The sequence below is a fragment of the Lygodium microphyllum genome, chromosome 5, assembly GCF_053477565.2.
Source record: "Lygodium microphyllum isolate KBCC chromosome 5, Lygodium_microphyllum_v1.1.10, whole genome shotgun sequence".
In the NCBI taxonomy this organism is placed as follows: domain Eukaryota; kingdom Viridiplantae; phylum Streptophyta; class Polypodiopsida; order Schizaeales; family Lygodiaceae; genus Lygodium; species Lygodium microphyllum.
In genome coordinates this window covers 135594803-135613092 of record NC_141139.1, presented here as the reverse complement: position 1 = coordinate 135613092, position 18290 = coordinate 135594803, and the positions used below count along the sequence as shown (strand labels likewise).

At 41.6% G+C, this 18290-nt stretch overlaps 1 protein-coding gene and 1 long non-coding RNA gene across 2 annotated transcripts; both read left to right on the top strand.

Annotated features, from left to right (window-relative positions):
- The first annotated feature begins 4056 nt into the window (after positions 1 to 4056).
- On the top strand, positions 4057 to 4743 carry LOC148036443 (uncharacterized). Its single transcript, XM_087678935.1, has 2 exons — positions 4057 to 4344; positions 4435 to 4743. Exons 1-2 carry the CDS (start codon positions 4057 to 4059, stop codon positions 4741 to 4743), a joined length of 597 nt encoding a protein of 198 aa, XP_087535061.1.
- A 1134-nt stretch (positions 4744 to 5877) lies between these two features.
- On the top strand, positions 5878 to 6455 carry LOC148036442 (uncharacterized). Its single transcript, XR_015691022.1, has 3 exons — positions 5878 to 5983; positions 6080 to 6181; positions 6274 to 6455. It is a non-coding gene; the product is annotated as an uncharacterized LOC148036442 (long non-coding RNA).
- The last annotated feature ends 11835 nt before the right edge of the window (positions 6456 to 18290 follow it).

Genomic DNA, 18290 nt, shown 5'->3' with positions numbered 1-18290 from the left:
CTTGTTTAGGAGAGGAAATGAGAGAGAAAGAGAGTGAGAGGGATAGGAAGGGGAAGGAAATGAGAGAGGGATATAAAGAGAAAGAGAGGGAGAGTGCATTGTATCTCTCCCTCTCCCTTTTGCTTGGAGGATGTTTAAATCACTTTATTTTTTGCTTGTTTAGGAAATGAGAGAGAAAGAGAGATAGAGAGGGAGAGGGAGAAAAAGAGAGGGAGAGGGAGAGGGAGAGGGAGGGGGAGGGGAAGGAAATGAGAGAGGGAGAGAAAGAGGGAGGGGGAGGGAGAGGGAGCGAGGGAGCGAGGGAGAGGGAGAGGGAGAAAGAGGGAGAAAGAGGGAGGGAGAGGGAGAGGGAGGAGGAGGGAGGAAATGAGAGAGGGAGAGAAAGAGAACGAGAGGGTGAGGGAGAGGGTGAGAGAAAGAGAGGGAGAGGGAGAGGGAGAGGGAAGGGAATGAAATTTAAGATAATATACGTATCGATAATGGTATGCAATGTGCTTTGCATACGGCCACGTACTTCATCAAAATTAACCCAAAATTATTGTTATAGAAGTGGAGATCCCTTAAATTGAGTATAGGATAATTTCTCTCAGGTCTTATGACTATGAGTAGAATTGATTGAAATAAATTTTATTTCTATAGTTGTAAAATTTCATAGATGGCGCGCATTAATTTTAAAATGGATTACTTATACTCAAAGCCGAGATATAACAAAAAATTATCTACCGGGACAAACAAATTGTTGAGCATGATACAAGGCCGAGATATAACATCGGAAAATCTCTCGACTACTATATACAATGCAAGGTTTATGGTCAACTTGCAAGTTGACGTACATCTCCAAAAAGCTATCCATTTAAGCCTCGTTTGCTGTAATGTAGATAAGATGGCAAACGAAGAAGGTCCTATTGTTCAAGACCGCGAGTCGTATCTTAATCAGCGTGTCCCATGTCCTTGCTCTCAATGCAAGTTGGCAATTAGACGAAAACGCCGATTGTCTATAGAACACGTACGACGATTTGGCGAGTTTCAACCTGAGATTATTGATCAGGCGATTGCAGATTTTCAGCAAACGGTATTTTCAAGTTAGCATTTTTCATGCATTGTACTCTCAAGCTAATTGAAAACCATACACAATAAGATTGGGTCTTGTTGGCAAATTTTGTGTCCAGGGGGGTGATGTCTCGACCCAAGGGGGAGTGCACCCTTTGCGGCCAATTAGAAGAGTTCGTGGACGTGAGATGGATGGATGGCAGGAGCCAATAGACCACTTGCAAGGCCCATCTATATCGTCAATGCTAGAGGAGACAGACAACCTTCCCGACTTGCCTACAATCTTGGAGCCTGAGATGGAGGCAATGATCGATGCATTGATTCCCATGGATGTTGAGACATCTGACCCGCTTAGAGAGGAAGCATCCATACCATTATATGATGGGTGCCAAGTATCTCGGTTGAAGACATTGCTTGCACTCTTAAGTGTGCAAGCGAAATACGGTTGGAGCGATACGAGTGTGACTGAGTTATTCAGGTACCTTGCATATAGACTTCATTGTTTTTTTTAAAAACAGTATTATTGTAAATATGGATGGATTTTTCAAGGTGTTTTATGATGTTTTCAGGTTATTGAAATATCATATATTGCCACCTGCAAACACCATGCCTGAGTCTCGTGATGATGCACGACATGTTTTACGGAAGCTTGGCATGGACTACAATAACATCCATGCATGTATCAACGACTGCATATTGTTTCGAGATGAATACGAGACTATGGAGACATGTCCAAAGTGTGGTGCTCACAGGTATCGACAGGACTTGCAAGGGCAGACCATCCCTCAAAAAGTCCTCAGACACTTTCCGCTCATCCCCCGCATAAACCACATGTTTCGCACGTCTGCCATGGCAAGCTTGACAACGTGGCATGTGCAGAATAGGTCTACGGATGGAGTGCAATGAATATCAGCAGATTCGCGCGCATGGAGCCACATTGACTCTACCTTCCCAGGCTTTGCGCGAGAGCCAAGGAATCTTCGGCTCGGTCTCGCCATGGATGGTGTGAACCCATTCGGTCTGCGCTCGACTTCTTACAGTGTGTGGCCTATAGTGCTTGTCAACTACAACATTCCTCCATGGCTTTCTACGAAGAAAGGACATCTCATCCTTAGCTTGCTCGTCCCGGGCCGCTACAAAGTAAAAAATATGGACGTGTATCTTCGTCCATTAGTCGATGAGCTTAAGATTTTGTGGGAGGAGGGGGTCACGGTGCAAGATATGAGCAGGCGCGATGGTCGGCGGTCAGCCAACATTCGAGCCATTCTCATGTGGACGATGCATGACTTTCCGGGATTGGGAGAGTGCTCAGGTGAGCAGACCTTTGTTCACGCCGGTAATATCTATATTTTATTTCATTCAATCAAGTATTCACTAGGTCGTGGATCGCCTTGCAGGTCTCGTTACCTCAGGTTATCATGCATGTCCATTGTGTGGGCCACAGTTAGACTCCCGAAGGTCACGAACCATGAAGAAGATGGTATATCAAGGACACGCCACTTTCTTGCCGGAGGATCATGAACTCAGGGAAGGTTTTCTTGGACGACCTCCAGCACGTATGAACGCTGCAAGCTGGTACGAGCTGAAAATGGTAAACCCGGAATCACATCCAAATGGAATGCGACGGTTCTCAGTTTTCTACGAGTTGCCATATTGGACCCACTTACAGGTCAACCACTTGTTGGATCCCATGCATATTTTCAAAAATGTGGGCAGCTTGCTATGGGACCACATCACAGGAAAGAGAGACACTATAGGGTCACGAATGGATTTAAAGGAGGTAGGTAAGATGGAGGCGCTTTGGCCGCAGTCGAGTGTTGAAGGGGGAGTGCAGCTTCCTCGCGCTCCCTGGGTTTTGTCTACCAAAGAAGAGCGCATTGTGAAGCAAGTAATCAAGTCTATCCGCACTCCGACGGGTATGATGCGTTCTCTCAGGTCCGCATTTTCTAAAGATGACCAAATGTCTGGGCTAAAATCCCATGATTGGCATAAGATATGTCAGGTTTGTGAACAGAATGGATTTTAATTAGCGTGGACATTTTGAAATTTGAAAAGTGACCATTATTCTTAATGCTTTCTCATTTGTGGCAGTTTGTCCTACCGATCGCGATCGCGGGATGCCTAACTCCAGAAATTCGCGGGGCCATTTACAAGCTGTCGACTTTGGTGCAATGGATCTCACAGAAAGAGATTAAGATGTCCTCTATTGAATCCGCAAGGCGGGGAGCAGTTGAGACGGTCTGTCTCTTTGAGAAATACCTGCCCACTAGCATGCTCACGATACAAGTTCACCTTCTTGTGCATCTTGTGGACGAAGTGGAGATTGCCGGACCTGTCCATACGCGATGGATGTTCTTCCTGGAGCGCTTCATGAAAACCCTGAAAGGCTTTGTGCGACAACGAGCTCGTCCGGAAGGTAGCATGGCGGAGGGTTGGTTGGTGTCAGAGGCATTAGTGCATATCTCACAATGGCTACCAACGGTGGAACCAGACAATGAAATGCTATGGACGCTCAAGGACGATGACATGCTGACTGGAGATGTGGTGGTTGGAAATGGGGTAGAAAAAAGAATGGATGCCTCAATGGAAGAGAAAGTGAATCGCTTTTGTATGTTGCACCATGCCTCCATGGAGACGTGGCTCGCCAAGTACCAGATTGCAAGGCAAGATCGAGAGGAAGCGCGAGCTGAATTCCGACGCAGTACGCGTCACCGACCGATTCGATATCCCGAAGGCATGGAGGAGATGCCGCGGTTTATGTCAACACGATGGTTGCATGGAGCCTTGATCGCAGCATCCAGCGAAGGGGCAGAGGTCTCAATGGAGGAGTGGGAGTTCTCGAGGGGATGTAGTCCAAAGGTAATGAGGGGTTTAGAATGTGTCGTATCTGAATTTGTTTGCTACATCTAATTTGAGTGTTTCAATGTGCAGTACAAAATATATAGTGCAGCGTGGTCGCGCGGACGGCATTTTCGGGTGGAGCGTATTGACAAAATGCGCTCCACAATGGACTGTGGTGTCATGGCAAGGTTTGAGCAAGAGAGCCGGCGACGAGCAACGGATCCGAACACGGTTGTGGATGAGATGGAGTATTTTGGGAATTTGCAAAGTATTATTACGGTGGATTACCGTAGCTTCTCCATGATAATATTCGATGTGCAGTGGTTCAAAGTGGTACTTGGAGGAGCTGGCGCAACGGTTCGACGAGGTCCATCTGGATTTCTCGAAATAGATTCCGAAAAAAAATGGACGGATTTGCGCGACACCTTTGTGTTGCCGGCACATTGTGAACAGGTAATCTTCTAGTCATTTGCTTGCTAATTGTAATACGACATGCTTTATGTCACAATGGTTTGAAGACGGTTTGTAAGTGTTTGTGAACAGGTAATCTTCTATCCAAATCCCCGACAACCTCGATGGTGGTATGTTATACCTTCAACTCCTAGAGGTGCGAGAGTATACGATCAAAGCGATGTTCCAGGCATAGATGAAGAATATATGCAAATAGAGGGATCGAAATTACAAGGGGTGGAGGCCACCGCAAGCTTGGAGACCGCATCGGCTAACAATGATGGAAATACAGAAGTCGTAGAATTTTTTGAGAACGAGGCAGACTCGTTCTTTTGTGGTGACATGTCTATCGACCTTCCAGTGTATGCAGAGTTATGTCAGGAGATTAACATGGGACCATAGAATACTTCATTCTTGGAGAATTGTATTACTCAATTCGTTGTTTAGATCTTCCATAAAGGTAGATAAGATATGCATTTTAAGATGGATTTTTCAAAAATGATTTATATTAATGCGCTTTGTATAGTTTCAATTGATTATTCTAACATTATTTTTTATCTCTGCAGGTATCTTTATTTTCAGGATGAGTCGAGGGATGAGCGATGAGGAGTTTCAGGAGATGATGGCACGTATGTCTCCAGATCAGCTCGCGAGATTCAGAGAGATAGCAGATCAGGAGCTGTCTCGTTCTTCGTCAGGGCGCTCTGCTAGATCAGCTTCAGTGCGATCAGATGCTTCAGCTTCGAGCAGACGATCTCGACGCTCGCGACTTGGGCCAGAGGGAGGGACTGCGACTGCAGGAGGATCAGGGGGGTGCTGCTGTGGAGACACGGACGCGGTGTCTCCGTCTCGTCGTTCAGCTAGAGCTCGGTCACCTCCAGGATTTGTCACACCTGTGGGGACGTCCACTCCAGTTACTCCGGCTTTTGCGCAGCCGTCGGCAGATGTCACGCCTTTTGGTGGCACTCCTTTTGGTGGCACCCCCTCTGGTGGCACTCCTTTTGGTGGCACCCCCTCTGGTGGCACTCCTTTTGGTGGCACCCCCTCTCGTGGCACCCCTTTCAGTGGCACTCCGGGAGAGGGTACCCCCGTCGGTACACCGGATGTTCAGGGGTCTCCTGGATATGCCCAGGAGCGTGGACGGAGATGGGAGAGGGCCCATACGAGGCACACTCCTAGGGATTATGGATACCTAGTGGATGGCAGGTCAGGAGCTATCATCATGAATGATGAGGGGAGGAGGGTGATAGCTCGCATGAGGGAGTTGTGCCAACAAGTTTTTCGGCACAACGTCCTGGATCATTGGAGGAACATACCGGAGGGGAGCAAGGAGTACATAGTAGCATCCTTGCATGAGGAGTTCCCGGTGCCAGCCGCAGTGGATAGATTCTCTACGGGCTGGATGATGGATTGCATGCGTGCATACATGTCACATAGACGATCCGACGCACGCAAGGCAATCAAGAGTGGGGCTCCAAAGCTCGAGTGGTTAGATGCAGAGGACTGGCGCCGACTGAGGGAGGAGGCTACAAATTTGCCAGGACGTTGGAGTCAGCAGCGGGAGGCGGCGAGGGCACGAATCGAGGCCGGATCGGTACATCATCTTGGGAGTGGCGGCCACAGGACATATTTGGAGGACTTTGTAAGTTTCTCTTTTGTTTTGCTTATTTGTTTTTTTGAGATATTATTTGTACTGACAATCATATTTCTAACAGTTAGCATTTTGTTTTCTTTGCAGCACTCCATTACAAATCGCGATCCGCAAGGCCTTGAGACTCAATATGCAGAGAGGCACGGTCTCAGATCATTGATCGACCGATTGTACAGACGCGGCGGCGCAGTAAGTCTCTCATCTTTCATGTCCGTAGTTACCATGAGATATTTGAATGCATTATTGTATGGTGGATTGATATGTTGTTTCTTTTTCTGCAGAATCCGTTTGATGCTCCTTTGCAGAGGGACGAGCTTTCGGGGGACGACGATTTGTAGCTCGCCCTCGGATCCTTAGCGCTCACATACCTTTAGTTTTTAGTCGCCCGATCTATGTAGACATTTTCTATGTATTAGTGATATTGTTTTATGATTGTACCAATCGCATTTTATGCGATATCATGTATTTATTTCATCTATCAGTTTTATGATTTCAGTATAGATTCTTTTTGTTTGCAAACGCTTTGTATGCAGCAGTGCAGAAATTATTTTGTATGGCTCTCATACAGCACACAGTGCTATATGTGGCAGGGCAGCTTGCTGCCCTGCCACAAAATTTTTTTTTCCTCTGTTACCGTCGCTATTTGCGTCGCAAATTTACTGCAGGCGTCGCTATTGTCGTCGCTATCAGCGTCGCAAATTCTATATAACTGTCGCTATATGCGTCGCTATTTGCGTCGCTAAATGCGACGCATATAGCGACGCATATAGCGACGCTAATAGCGACGATTCCATGGCGTCGTCAATAACGACGCTTTTTGCGACGACGGGGGCAAATTTTGTTGTTTGTATTTTCGTCGCTTTAAACGTCGCTATAAGGTCTATATCTTGTAGTGCATGCAAAAAAAGCTTGCCATTTTGTAACATTGATCATGCCAATTTAAGAATAAATACACGATAACATCTAAGGCACTTGCTCAATATATTGTTGTCCATATGAAACAAATATCATAGATGCTATACTTAAATATAATGGTAGCTATGGAGCATACATGATCTATAAGTGGTAAGTTTATACTACTAAACATGGATCTAGACAAGGCACATGAGTGGTTTAGTTGGGAGTTCCTAATTCATGGATTGGCTAAAGTAGTATTTGGTCAATGATTTTTCCAATTAGTTAAAATGTTTTTAAGCACTATAGTAGCTAAGGTTAGAGTGAGTGGGTACATGTCCTATGCATTTAATCCTCTAATCAAGATGTTAGATTTCAAATTCACCAAGGTATAATTAGAGGATTGCCTCTTCTAGATGGCCAAAGTGCTACACCCAATTATTTGTGTATGAAATCTCAAGTGTTCTAAAGGCAACTAAGAGTAATATAGAAGGTGTATTGGAAGTTCTTGAACTATATCTTGAACTTCTAGGTGAAATGGTCATCGAAGCTAGGTTACAGACGTAACTTTATCTAGGTTGGGATCACCCACCTAGTTGGCTAAATGAAATTTTCTTTAAATTGGAAAAGTTCTTAAAATACTTAAGAGTTATGTTAGGGTTGGGACTCTCTAATGGGAGTAAGATGCAATTGCTGTCCTGACGTTGCACGTCCACACCACTGCGAACCTGAGGGTGGAGTTTTTTGCCAAGAATTTGAACACATCAGTCAGTGTCATTAGGATTTTGTTTCCAATTGTGTGTGTCTTTTTGTTTGCATTTTGCATGACACACGAGCACATGTAGTTAGGTTAGGCACATCCTTTTCAATGCATTCATAATTTTTTTGTGGACATTGTTTGATTGCTTGCATCGCATGGATCCAACATTGCATAATTTCTTGAATCATGAGTGGATGAGCACAAAGTTCTATTTCAAAGCATATTTTCTTGTTAGGGCGCACAATGCATGAATCCAACCAGGAAGTGATGACAGTGTAGCTTCTTTGGATACGGCTCTTCCTAGCACAAGCAATGAAGGAAAGAAATGGGAGAAACATTTGAATCTTGGATACAACCCCACTACAAACTTGGACACTGGCTTTACAGCTTTTTGTTAATTGGTCTCCCTTTTGTTTTTTGAAGTTAAGATCAAAAGTGATTTGTACAAGCAAGAGCAGAGTATGGACTTGGATGCTCCGTTTAGTCAACAACTGAATGAAAATGAATCAATAGAGTCTGATGGGGCACCACTACATTGTGTGGGAAGTCTTCAAGTTCAATGTCTATTGAAACTAGAATTTCTATGTGGTAGTCTCTTGGTTCCCACAGACAATGATGCTATGACTTGTGGAATCTCATCAAGCTCAGATGCAACAATTGTTCATGCAATAAGTCTCCAAAATGAGAGGAACATTGCACCCCGCTACAGGATGCTCTCTTCACAAACCAACTTAAACACTCTTCTCTTGTCAGGGAAATTCATGGGAGATGATGTTCTGAAGAAAAGCAAGGGCAGTGACTCAAGCAAAAGCTTGAATGCAGGTAGAGGAGGTTCACAAAAATATCATAATTAATGGTTTTGAAATTCTTCAATACCTACGATAGAGGAGAATAGCTTTTAAAAGCCTTATCTTTAATAAGAAAAGCTACAAGCTTTTCGGCAACCGCGCTCTAAAGTGGATCTGTGAGGATTCGCGGAAAGGGGAAAGTTTGAAGGGAAGAGGCATGATCATAGCAACTGTTGTAAAAAAAAGCTTCACGGAATGATTGCAGGTTGGAAAAGAGAGAAGAATCAGAGAAAGGAGAAGAAGACCCTTGCATGGCAAGGATTGCAGGAAGCATCCCACCTGGAATGCTAGTGCCGTAATCACTGTTCTTCTGGGTAAAATTTCAAATTCTGATGCTCAATTTAACTCGTAAGATGGACTGCACCTGCACACGATGTCATCTTGTCACCCTAAAGGATGAACGCCTCAGCCAACTTGACGCTTCCGGAAGACCGCCGTCATGAAGGGCCATGAGTTGTAGGGAGAGCTCTGCATAGAAATCTGAAAGAAGTCCCTCATGCCCGCAAAAAAGTCAATGACATATGCCGGATTATGTAGGACGAGGAAGGTTAAGATGATGCATGCTTAATGGGAGGTGGCAAAGCTCACCACTATACAGAGGTTGTGAAGCAGAGAAAGCAAGTTATTAGAGCCGTCGTGATTAGGGCATGATTTCTTGGGCTGTGGAGGCTGCCTAATTTTGGAAGACCGCCGTCATGAAGCGTCGTGAATCAGCGCTAAGCGGATTGTAGATGTATCTTGGTGGTGATGCGCACTACAAGTGGCATCGGGCCGTGGTTTTATGAAGCCTTATACTACAGTCGAAGTATGGCAGATGGCAACACTATCACGATGGAAAATAGGAGGAAAGATGGCTAAGATTGAATGAGGGCTGTGTTAAACTTTAACTGTCTTTCAATAACCGCCGCGTGATACAATAGTCCTCAACATGCATGGAAGATTAGCTGTTCATGTACCATTGCAAGGTGGTGACAACGTCAGCTTTGTCTCTGAAGATGATGTCCTGAAGTAATGTTGATGGGCATGCTAAGTGACGTAATCAATATTTCTATTAGGAAGAGGCCTTTCTCAACGTTTGGAACCTTATTACTTAGAAGTAACATATCAACATCGTCAAATGCACTTTCAATTTGCTTCTCGTTTCATGCATATCCATGACATATTATGCTCTCCTGTGATAAAACTTTGAAGATTTCTTGTGAATTGATTCATTGAACTTCTTCTAATCTATCCTTTGCATGCATCAAATCAAGAATTCTATGTATGAGATCTTGTGTTATGATGTATTGTGAAGATTGAATTCATTGTATTCCCACTTCTTCTTTTTATGCCGACATATGTAATTGATCGAATGTGAAACCCAAGCATTCTTTTTACTCCATGTACTATATCTTGAGATGAGTACTCTAACATCATCTTTTGCTCCCATCTTGCTAAGTGTACCTACGACGAGTGACTTTCACGAACTTCCTCGCATAAGATGTGTGGCATTGCTCTCAAGGAGAATGCAAATGAAGGTGGCTAGGTTTGCCTCAATCTCCACTACCTCTAAAGCATGACTTACCATTTTTAATAAGATCCTCTCCATGATAGCTATGTTAGTAGCTAAAGGAATAGAGGATTAGGATTAGAGAAGGATTATTATATGTTAGGAGATTATTTTTCAAGATATTATCCAGATAGATAGATAGTGAACCTTAGGTGGGCATTTTCTACTAGAAGGTAAATGACCAATTCTAACCTATGCGGAACAACCATTGGCTTTGAGAGAAAAAAAAATGATTAAAAGGATATGACATTTTCATGAAATTGGTGGATTTGTGGGGATCCTCTCTTCAAAAACTAAGCTTAGAAAGAATAAGAATATAGAAAAGGGGATGTCAGCCTACCACAATGTATTTTGGTTTTGTGTCAATTAGAGGGAGGGATGGTAAGGTGAATAGATATATGGAAAAATGATAGTGGCATTATGAATGTGCAACAAATGGCCGACAAATTCAATCTAGAAGAAGAGGATAAAAAGTATGTTGGGGAAGTTTTGAAGAGAAAGGTAGCTGATAAGTGGTGAGTGGCCTCCAAAGTTGACCCTAATAGTGCATGCCAAAGCTGCCTCTATTGTCGGAGGGAACCAGTGGTTAAAATGAAGAGAAAAAAGGATTTCAAGCAATGTATCAAGGATATGGAAAGATCTATACCCTAAAATACTAGATAACACATCGAAAAGAAAATTGGCCAAATCTTGGGAGGCCACACCAAGCTGAAAAAAATTGAATCTAGGTATTAATTGCTACAATGAATGTGTGCATCATAAATATAGGATAGAATGAGCACTTTTTATGGTGGTATGCATAAGTGGGTTACAAAAGCTTTTGAGCTATGGAGATAAATTCTAATGTTCGTGAGCTTCTTCAATGGAGAGCATTGTCCAAGACACACAAAGATAGCTCCCTAGTATAGAAGAAGAGGGATAGGTCAGACTTAAAGCTCAACTGGAAAGAAAGAGACACACAAATGACTTTTGTTAAGTTTTGAGATTTTACGGGTATCTTAGAGAATTTTAGAAACTAAGGGGCATTTTGGGAGTTTTCCCTTGGATCCAATCATCCAAGATTAAGTGCACCATGCATGACTATAGTAGATCAACTTTTCATGTTTAGGATTCAAGTAGCTTTTTGAGAGCCTAGTAAATTGAATGCAATATTTAGGAAAAATGAGGTTTGATTATTCCTAAAATTAGCTCTAATTAGCAAAAGACCTTGCCAAAATTGTGTGAGAATGGAAAAATCCCTACCAAAATTATATACAAAACAACACAAACAACAAGTATTTACAAAACCCTCAAACTTTTTTGATGTGCCGATATGTTTATAATTCATGAAAGTGACAAGGCAACTCATATATAGTATGGTATGTGGAAGCTTAACTTTCTTGATCATAATATCTACTAAGAGCACAGACATCACTACCATTATAATGCACATTTGTTGTTTATAAACTTATAGATATTGATAGTTCTTGAACGATATACTTAACTTTTAAGTGAAATGGTCAACAAAGCTACGTTCGAGTAACTTTGTGTAGGTTGGGATGACATGCCTAGTTGGCAAAATGAATTTGGCCTTAAAGTACGAAAGACTTGAGAAGTTTTTTAAATACTTAAGGGTTGTGCTAGGGGTGGGAATCTCTAATGGGAGTAACATGCAATGGCTCTCAAGGAGAATGCAAATGAAGGTGTCTAGGTATGCCTCAATCCCCACTAGCTTTGGAGGAAGACATATCATTTTGGATAAGATCCTCTCCACGAAAACTATATTTGTAGCTAAAGGAGTGGAGGATAATGAATTTGGCCTTAAAGTACGAAAGAATTGAGAAGTTTTTTAAATACTTAAGGCTTGTGCTAGGGGTGGGAATCTCTAATGGGAGTAACATGCAATGGCTCTCAAGGAGAATGCAAATGAAGGTGTCTAGGTATGCCTCAATCCCCACTAGCTTTGGAGGAAGACTTATCATTTTGGATAAGATCCTCTCCACAACAACTATATTTCTAGCTAAAGGAGTGGAGGATAATGATTGGACAAGGAGAATAAAATGTTAGGAGACTAATTTTTAAGCTATTGCCGAGAGAGGAATGTAGTGAACCCTAGGTGGGTATTTTCAAGTTTGCTATTAGACAAAAGCCACATTGCTGGAAGGTAAATGGCCAATACTTAACTAAGAGGAACAAGCATTGGTCGTGAGAGCTAGACTGATGATTACAAGGGAGTTGTGGGATCTATGGAGATCCTCTCTTCAAAATATAAGCTAGAAAGGAGAAGAATATAAAAAAGGCAATGTCGGCCTACTACAATGTATTCGGTCTTGCCCATTTGCATTCGCTCATAAATCAACCTCAAATACAACAAATCCAATAAAAAATGCTGAAATAGCAGTCAGAGGGATGCTTAGGTGAGGATAGATATTTGGAAAAGAGATAGCAACATTATGAATGCAAAGCAAATAACAAACAAGTTCAATAGACTAGAAAAAGAGGGTAAGAAGTTTGTTGGGGAAGTTTTGGAGAGGAAGGTTGATAGGTACCTAGTGGCCTCAAAGGTTGGCCTCAAGAGTACAAGGCAAACCATTCTCCACCAACGAGAAAAACTCGTGGATAAAATGAATAAAATGAATGAATTTGGCCAATATAGCAAGGGCATCTACATTTATAAAGAAGTTTAAAGTATTGAAGATTAAAGAAGTTTTTCAAATACTTAAGAGTTGTGCTAGGGGTGGGAATCTCTAATGGGAGGAAGATGCAATGGCTCTCAAGGAGAATGCAAATGAAGGTGACTAGGTTTGGCTCAATCCCCCCACTATCTTTGGAGGAAGACTTTATCATTTTGGATAAGATCCTCTCCAGGACAACCATATTTGTAGCTAAAGGAGTGGAAGATAGCGATTGGAGAAGGAGCATGAAATATTAGGATACTAATTTTTAAGCTATTTTTGAGTCTACAACAAGGCAGTGAGCCAAACCCTAGGTGGGTATTTTCAAGTTTGCTATTTTGCTATTAGACAAGCCACATTGCTAGAATGTAAATGGCCAAAGCTTAACTAGGAGGGACAAGCATTGGCTCTAAGAGCCAGACTAATGACTACAAGGGAGTTGGTGGATCTATGTTGATCCTCTCTTCAAAATCTAAGCTAGAAAGGAGAAGATATAAAAAAGGGCATGTCAGCCTACAGCCTACTACAAAGTATTTGGTCTTGCCCATTTTCGTTTGCTCATAAACCAACCTCGAATCCAACAAATCCAACATAAAATGTTAAAATGGAAATTATAAGGATGGTTAGGTGAGGATAGATATTTGGAAAATAGATACTAGCATTATGAATGCAAACCAAATAACAAACAAGTTCAATCTAGAAGAAGAGGGTAAGAAGTTTGTTGGGGAAGTTTTGGAGAGAAAGGTTGATAGGTAGCCAATGGCCTCAAAGGTTGGCCTCAAGAGTATATGGCAGAGCGTCCTCCACCACCAGGGAAAACTTGTGGTTAAAATGAAGAAAAAGAAGGACTTTGGCCAAAATAGTGATGAAATAGAAAGGTCTATACCCTCATATACTAGTTAACACATGGAAAAGAAAATTGGCCAAATCTTGGAAGACCATACATAGATGTCGAAACTTGAATGCATTGTTAAATTAACAAACAAAAAGTATTTACCAAATCTTGGAAGGCCATACACAGAAGTCAAAAATCAAATGCATTGTTAAATTAACAAGTAAAAAATATTTACCAAACTGAAACTTTGTGATGTGCCCATATGTTTATAATTCATGATAGCAACAAGGCAACTCATATACATTATCTTTTAATGAGACAATACATGACATTAGAATGCTTCTGTCATTTGTATAACCTGGCATATGTCTTCTAATTGTTTGGTGGATTAAGAAGAGTATTGGAGACTACTAAATGCTGAAGGTTGAAGATGGAAACACATGCATTGACATCTACTTGAATGGTTACAAATAGTAAATGCATTATATGATATTGCTTCTTGAAGACATAGTTTATGGATGCTGGTATGGTCATGTATTGATCCCTACGCATAGTAGCAAATGCATGAAGTGATTTAAGGGCATTCTTGAGCTAAATTACACCTTGGTTTTTAGTGCCTTGACTGTCTACAACCAATGAGTAGATTGATAACACTTGTACTTGATGTATATGCACCAATTTGTGCCCGTATGATCATGTATGGACTTCTACATGTACTAGCAAATGTTTGGGACTTTTTGGAGCATATATGACATGTATAAACTTATGTTTTGGTTGTGAATTAGCTACTGGTTATTGAAAATCTGCAAATTTTAGAATGCATGTTTACTTGACTGCAATAAGGTTGCATGAGACAGTGCTAAAGCACCTACATGGTCTATGTGTTGACTGATGTACCTACGGGTTATGCCACATGTTTGTGGATGGAATTGAGATGTTAAGGGGCTAAAAAAATTTGGTTGCAGCAGTGAATTTGTTGCAAAAAACTCTCATAAACAGTTAAAGAATGCAGTTTGTCAATTAGACTTGTTGGCTTGCAAGAAGTCAAGCAGTGACTAGATATTGTCTAGTATAGTATGGCTAATGCAGATAGGACCGACAACATAACCCAGATAGTGGGGGAAAAGCTTGATAGTAACAATTATGCCATATTGAAGTTCCACATGGAGAACTTTTTGATATGTAAAGAATACAATATTAGTGAGTTTGGGAATCTCCGAATTCCCATTTTTTGAATACTAAAAAGGTGGCATCCAGATAACATGCCTATAAGTTTCTCAAAACTTCTCAAAAACATATGATATGACCTATCATTGGAAAGCGCTTGAAAAATGGAATCTATTGAGCTTTAGAGTGCTCAATTTGTGGTTATAGTGTTCAAGTTATGACAAATCCAAAGATTTGACCATGTGTCCCAAACTTATGGGAAATTCCCATGTTCCCCAATATGGTGTTAAATGATACTAGGAGTTGGTGACTGGAGCAAAAGTTGAACCCAAGCTCCTAGAGAGGCCTACAGTTGATCAAAGACGAGCACACAGAGCTTGGATAGAAAGAGCTCACAGGGTTTTACATTGGCTATCTCTATGTATCTCGGATGCTATGGTGATGTAGATCATGAACTACAAGTCACCAAAAGATGCATGGAACATTCTGATCAGATATTATGGCACAACTACAAGTGCCATGAATATATAGTTAAAGTAGAAATTTAATAACATAGACAGAAAATGCAAATCTATATAGGATTATGTCATAGAGACCATTGTGGATCAGCTAGCATCCATTGGCACACAGGTTGCGGATGAAGACATGGTTGCAATGACATTAAATGGTTTGGGGCATGAATATAAGTCATTCGATATCTATGTACCTGTGTGGACCTCAATGCTAGATTTTAATGAGCTAGTTGCATTGATTATTCATGAGGAAGTTAAATTGGGTTTGGCTACAAGCTCTAGCAATTCTAAGAACAAGGATGTTGTCTTTTATTCCATTCAACGCGGTTGTGCAACCATGGTAGAGGTTATGGTTTTCTAGAAAAGCATGCTAGCAAAATGTCTCGTATGGCAATAATAACTAGTAGGGTTCAAATGCATGAGGAGGTGGAAATTTCAGAGGCAGTAGGAGATCTAGCCCTAGAGGTAGAGGCTCTTGGCAGTAGCAGTGCCCATCTTATAATCCTAATAAGGATAAGGATTGTCACTATTGTGGAAAGTATGGTCATATTGCCAAGGACTACTAGAAGAAGTAGGGCAATCAAAGAGGCAAATAGCATGGGCATTATGCATCCTCCAATCTGGCAAAAGATGCATCTAGGGATAGATTGTTTCCCATGACATATGTGAAAGATAGGGCTACTAAGAAGTCTCATGAGGATGTAGTTTGGTACATTGATTTGGGGGCATCGAATCATATGACACCTCATGGTGACTGGTTTATAGATATGGTGCCTAAGAAGAATGGCTATGTATGCATAGGGGATGACACGCAACATAGCATAGAACATAAAGGCAAAGTACCTTTGGTAATCCACAATGGCGGGAAGAAGAACTTACATGATGTACTACATGTCCCATCAATTACTAAAAATCTATTGTCATTGGGTCAAATGACTTAGCAAAACTTTTAGGTCTGATTTAACAAGCACGGATGCTTCATTGAGGAGTTTGGTAACGGCTGCAAATTGATTGTTCGCGGTCATAGGAATGGCAAGATGTTTACTCTTGATGCCACTTTGCCACAACTGAAATCAGCAATGTTTGTCCATGGCTCTAGCATAGTTAGAGACTTGGAAATATGGCATAAGAGAGTGGGACATGTTAATCTTCAGTATAGCTGCAATGATGCAAAAGAAAGAACTTGTGACAAGTTTACCCAAGTTTTAGTAAACAAATATTGGTCATGTCTGCGATGCTTGCCAATTTGGTAAACAACCAAGGTTGCCATTTGTCACGCATGTAAGAAATAGTATGTGACCATTGCAGTTAGTTCATTCTGATGTGTGGGGGCTAGCCCATAGCGCATCCACGGTAGGCTCTAAGTACTATGTGATATTTATTGATGATTACAATCGTTATACTTGGGTTTATATCTTGAAAATAAAGGAGGAAGTGTTTGCTATTTTTTAGCAGCTTAAAAAGTAGGTTGAAAAGGAATTTTATTATTACATCTCTTGCTTGAGATATGAAAGTAGTGGGGAGTATGTGTCAAATGAGTCTGACAGTTTTTTGGTTGAAAATGGCAAACGTAGGTAGCTTACCTACAGCTGCACTCCTCAACTGAATGGGATAGCTACGAAAGAACAGGGTATTGATGAAAGCTACTCAAGCAATGATGAATGAGAAGAGTATGCTACTCTATTATTGGGCTAAGGATGTTATGACAACCATGTATATCTTGAACAGCACTCCCACTGCAAGTATTCATGAGATGACACCATTTGGGAAACTATATGGCTACAACTGTGATGTCAGTCACATGAAAGTATTTGACTATCTTGCTTATGTGCAGATACTTGATGAGAAAAGCAAAAAAGCTAGATCTGAAAGCACATAAGTGTGCCTTTATTGGATATTCGCAGGAGAAGAAGGCATACAAATGCTATGATCCCTCTACTTAGGATACATTAGTGAGCAGAGATGTCATCTTTGATGAGATGTCCTCTTAATATGCATCACCGGCTACAGTGCTATCAGATATTCCTTCTACACATGTACCTATAGTAGAGTATTTCTTTGACATGTTCTAGCAGTCCGATGATATCTCCATAGACAGGGACATTACGGAGCTCTAGCTCACCGTCCATAGACAGCAATATGTTAGTGAGGGGGAGATATGATGTGATGGACAGCAAAGGGAAAGAAAAATCTTCTGATAATGCATCTGGTGTGATGACACTTGGCACTTCAGGTTATGACTCAACTAATAGTCTAGACAGTAAGCTTAGTATTCCGATAGTATATCGCCTCTAGCACTAGGCACTGGCACTAGTTAGAGCAGATACATTCTACCTCATGAGAGAGGGGAATCGAGTAGTGCACCAAAACTTAGAGGATTTCCGAGAGTCAGGTAGCCTATGGATAGTAGGGTGACTTACAGTGGTTTTTCTACAAAGTACTTTTCTTATATAAAAATTGGTGCACGGCTATGGATGAGGAGATAGATGTTTTGGCTAAAAATAGTACTTGGGATCTTGTCCCACTGCTAGAAGGAAAGAAGACCGTTGGCTACAAATCGGTCTACAAGATTAAATACAAGTCGGATGGAAGTGTAGAGAGGTACAAATCCAGGCTGATGGTTGCAAAGGGATATGCCCAGCAGTATGGGTTAGACTATGAGAAAACATTCAGCCTTGTTGCCAAGATGGCAACCATAAGAAGAATGATCGCATTGGCTACACCTAAAGGCTGAAAATTGCAGCAGATGGATGTGAATAATGCTTTTCTCAATGGTGACTTGGAAGAGGATGTTTATATGGATTAGCCCAAAGGGTATGCACACCCTGATTTTCATCATTATGTATGTAAACTGAAAAAAGTGTTGTATGGGTTGAAGCAAGCTTGAGAGCCTGGCATGCAAGGATCAATAATTACTTGCAGAGTTTGGGATTTACTGTTGGCAGGGCTGATCACAGTCTATTTATGAAAAAGACAAAGAAAGGCTTGGTACTGCTGGTCATCTATGTTGATGACTTGATAATCATAGGTGATGATGACTTGGGGATACATCTCTGCAGAGTTTGGGATTTACTGTTGG

What these genes read in the sequence shown, in the direction of transcription:
- LOC148036443 (XM_087678935.1), top strand. Translation starts at nt 4,057, where the DNA reads ATGGACTGTGGTGTCATGGCAAGGTTTGAGCAAGAGAGCCGGCGACGA. An exon ending in TGCCGGCACATTGTGAACAG is followed by an intron (nt 4,345 to 4,434) that starts GTAATCTTCTAG and finishes GTTTGTGAACAG; the next exon opens with GTAATCTTCTATCCAAATCC.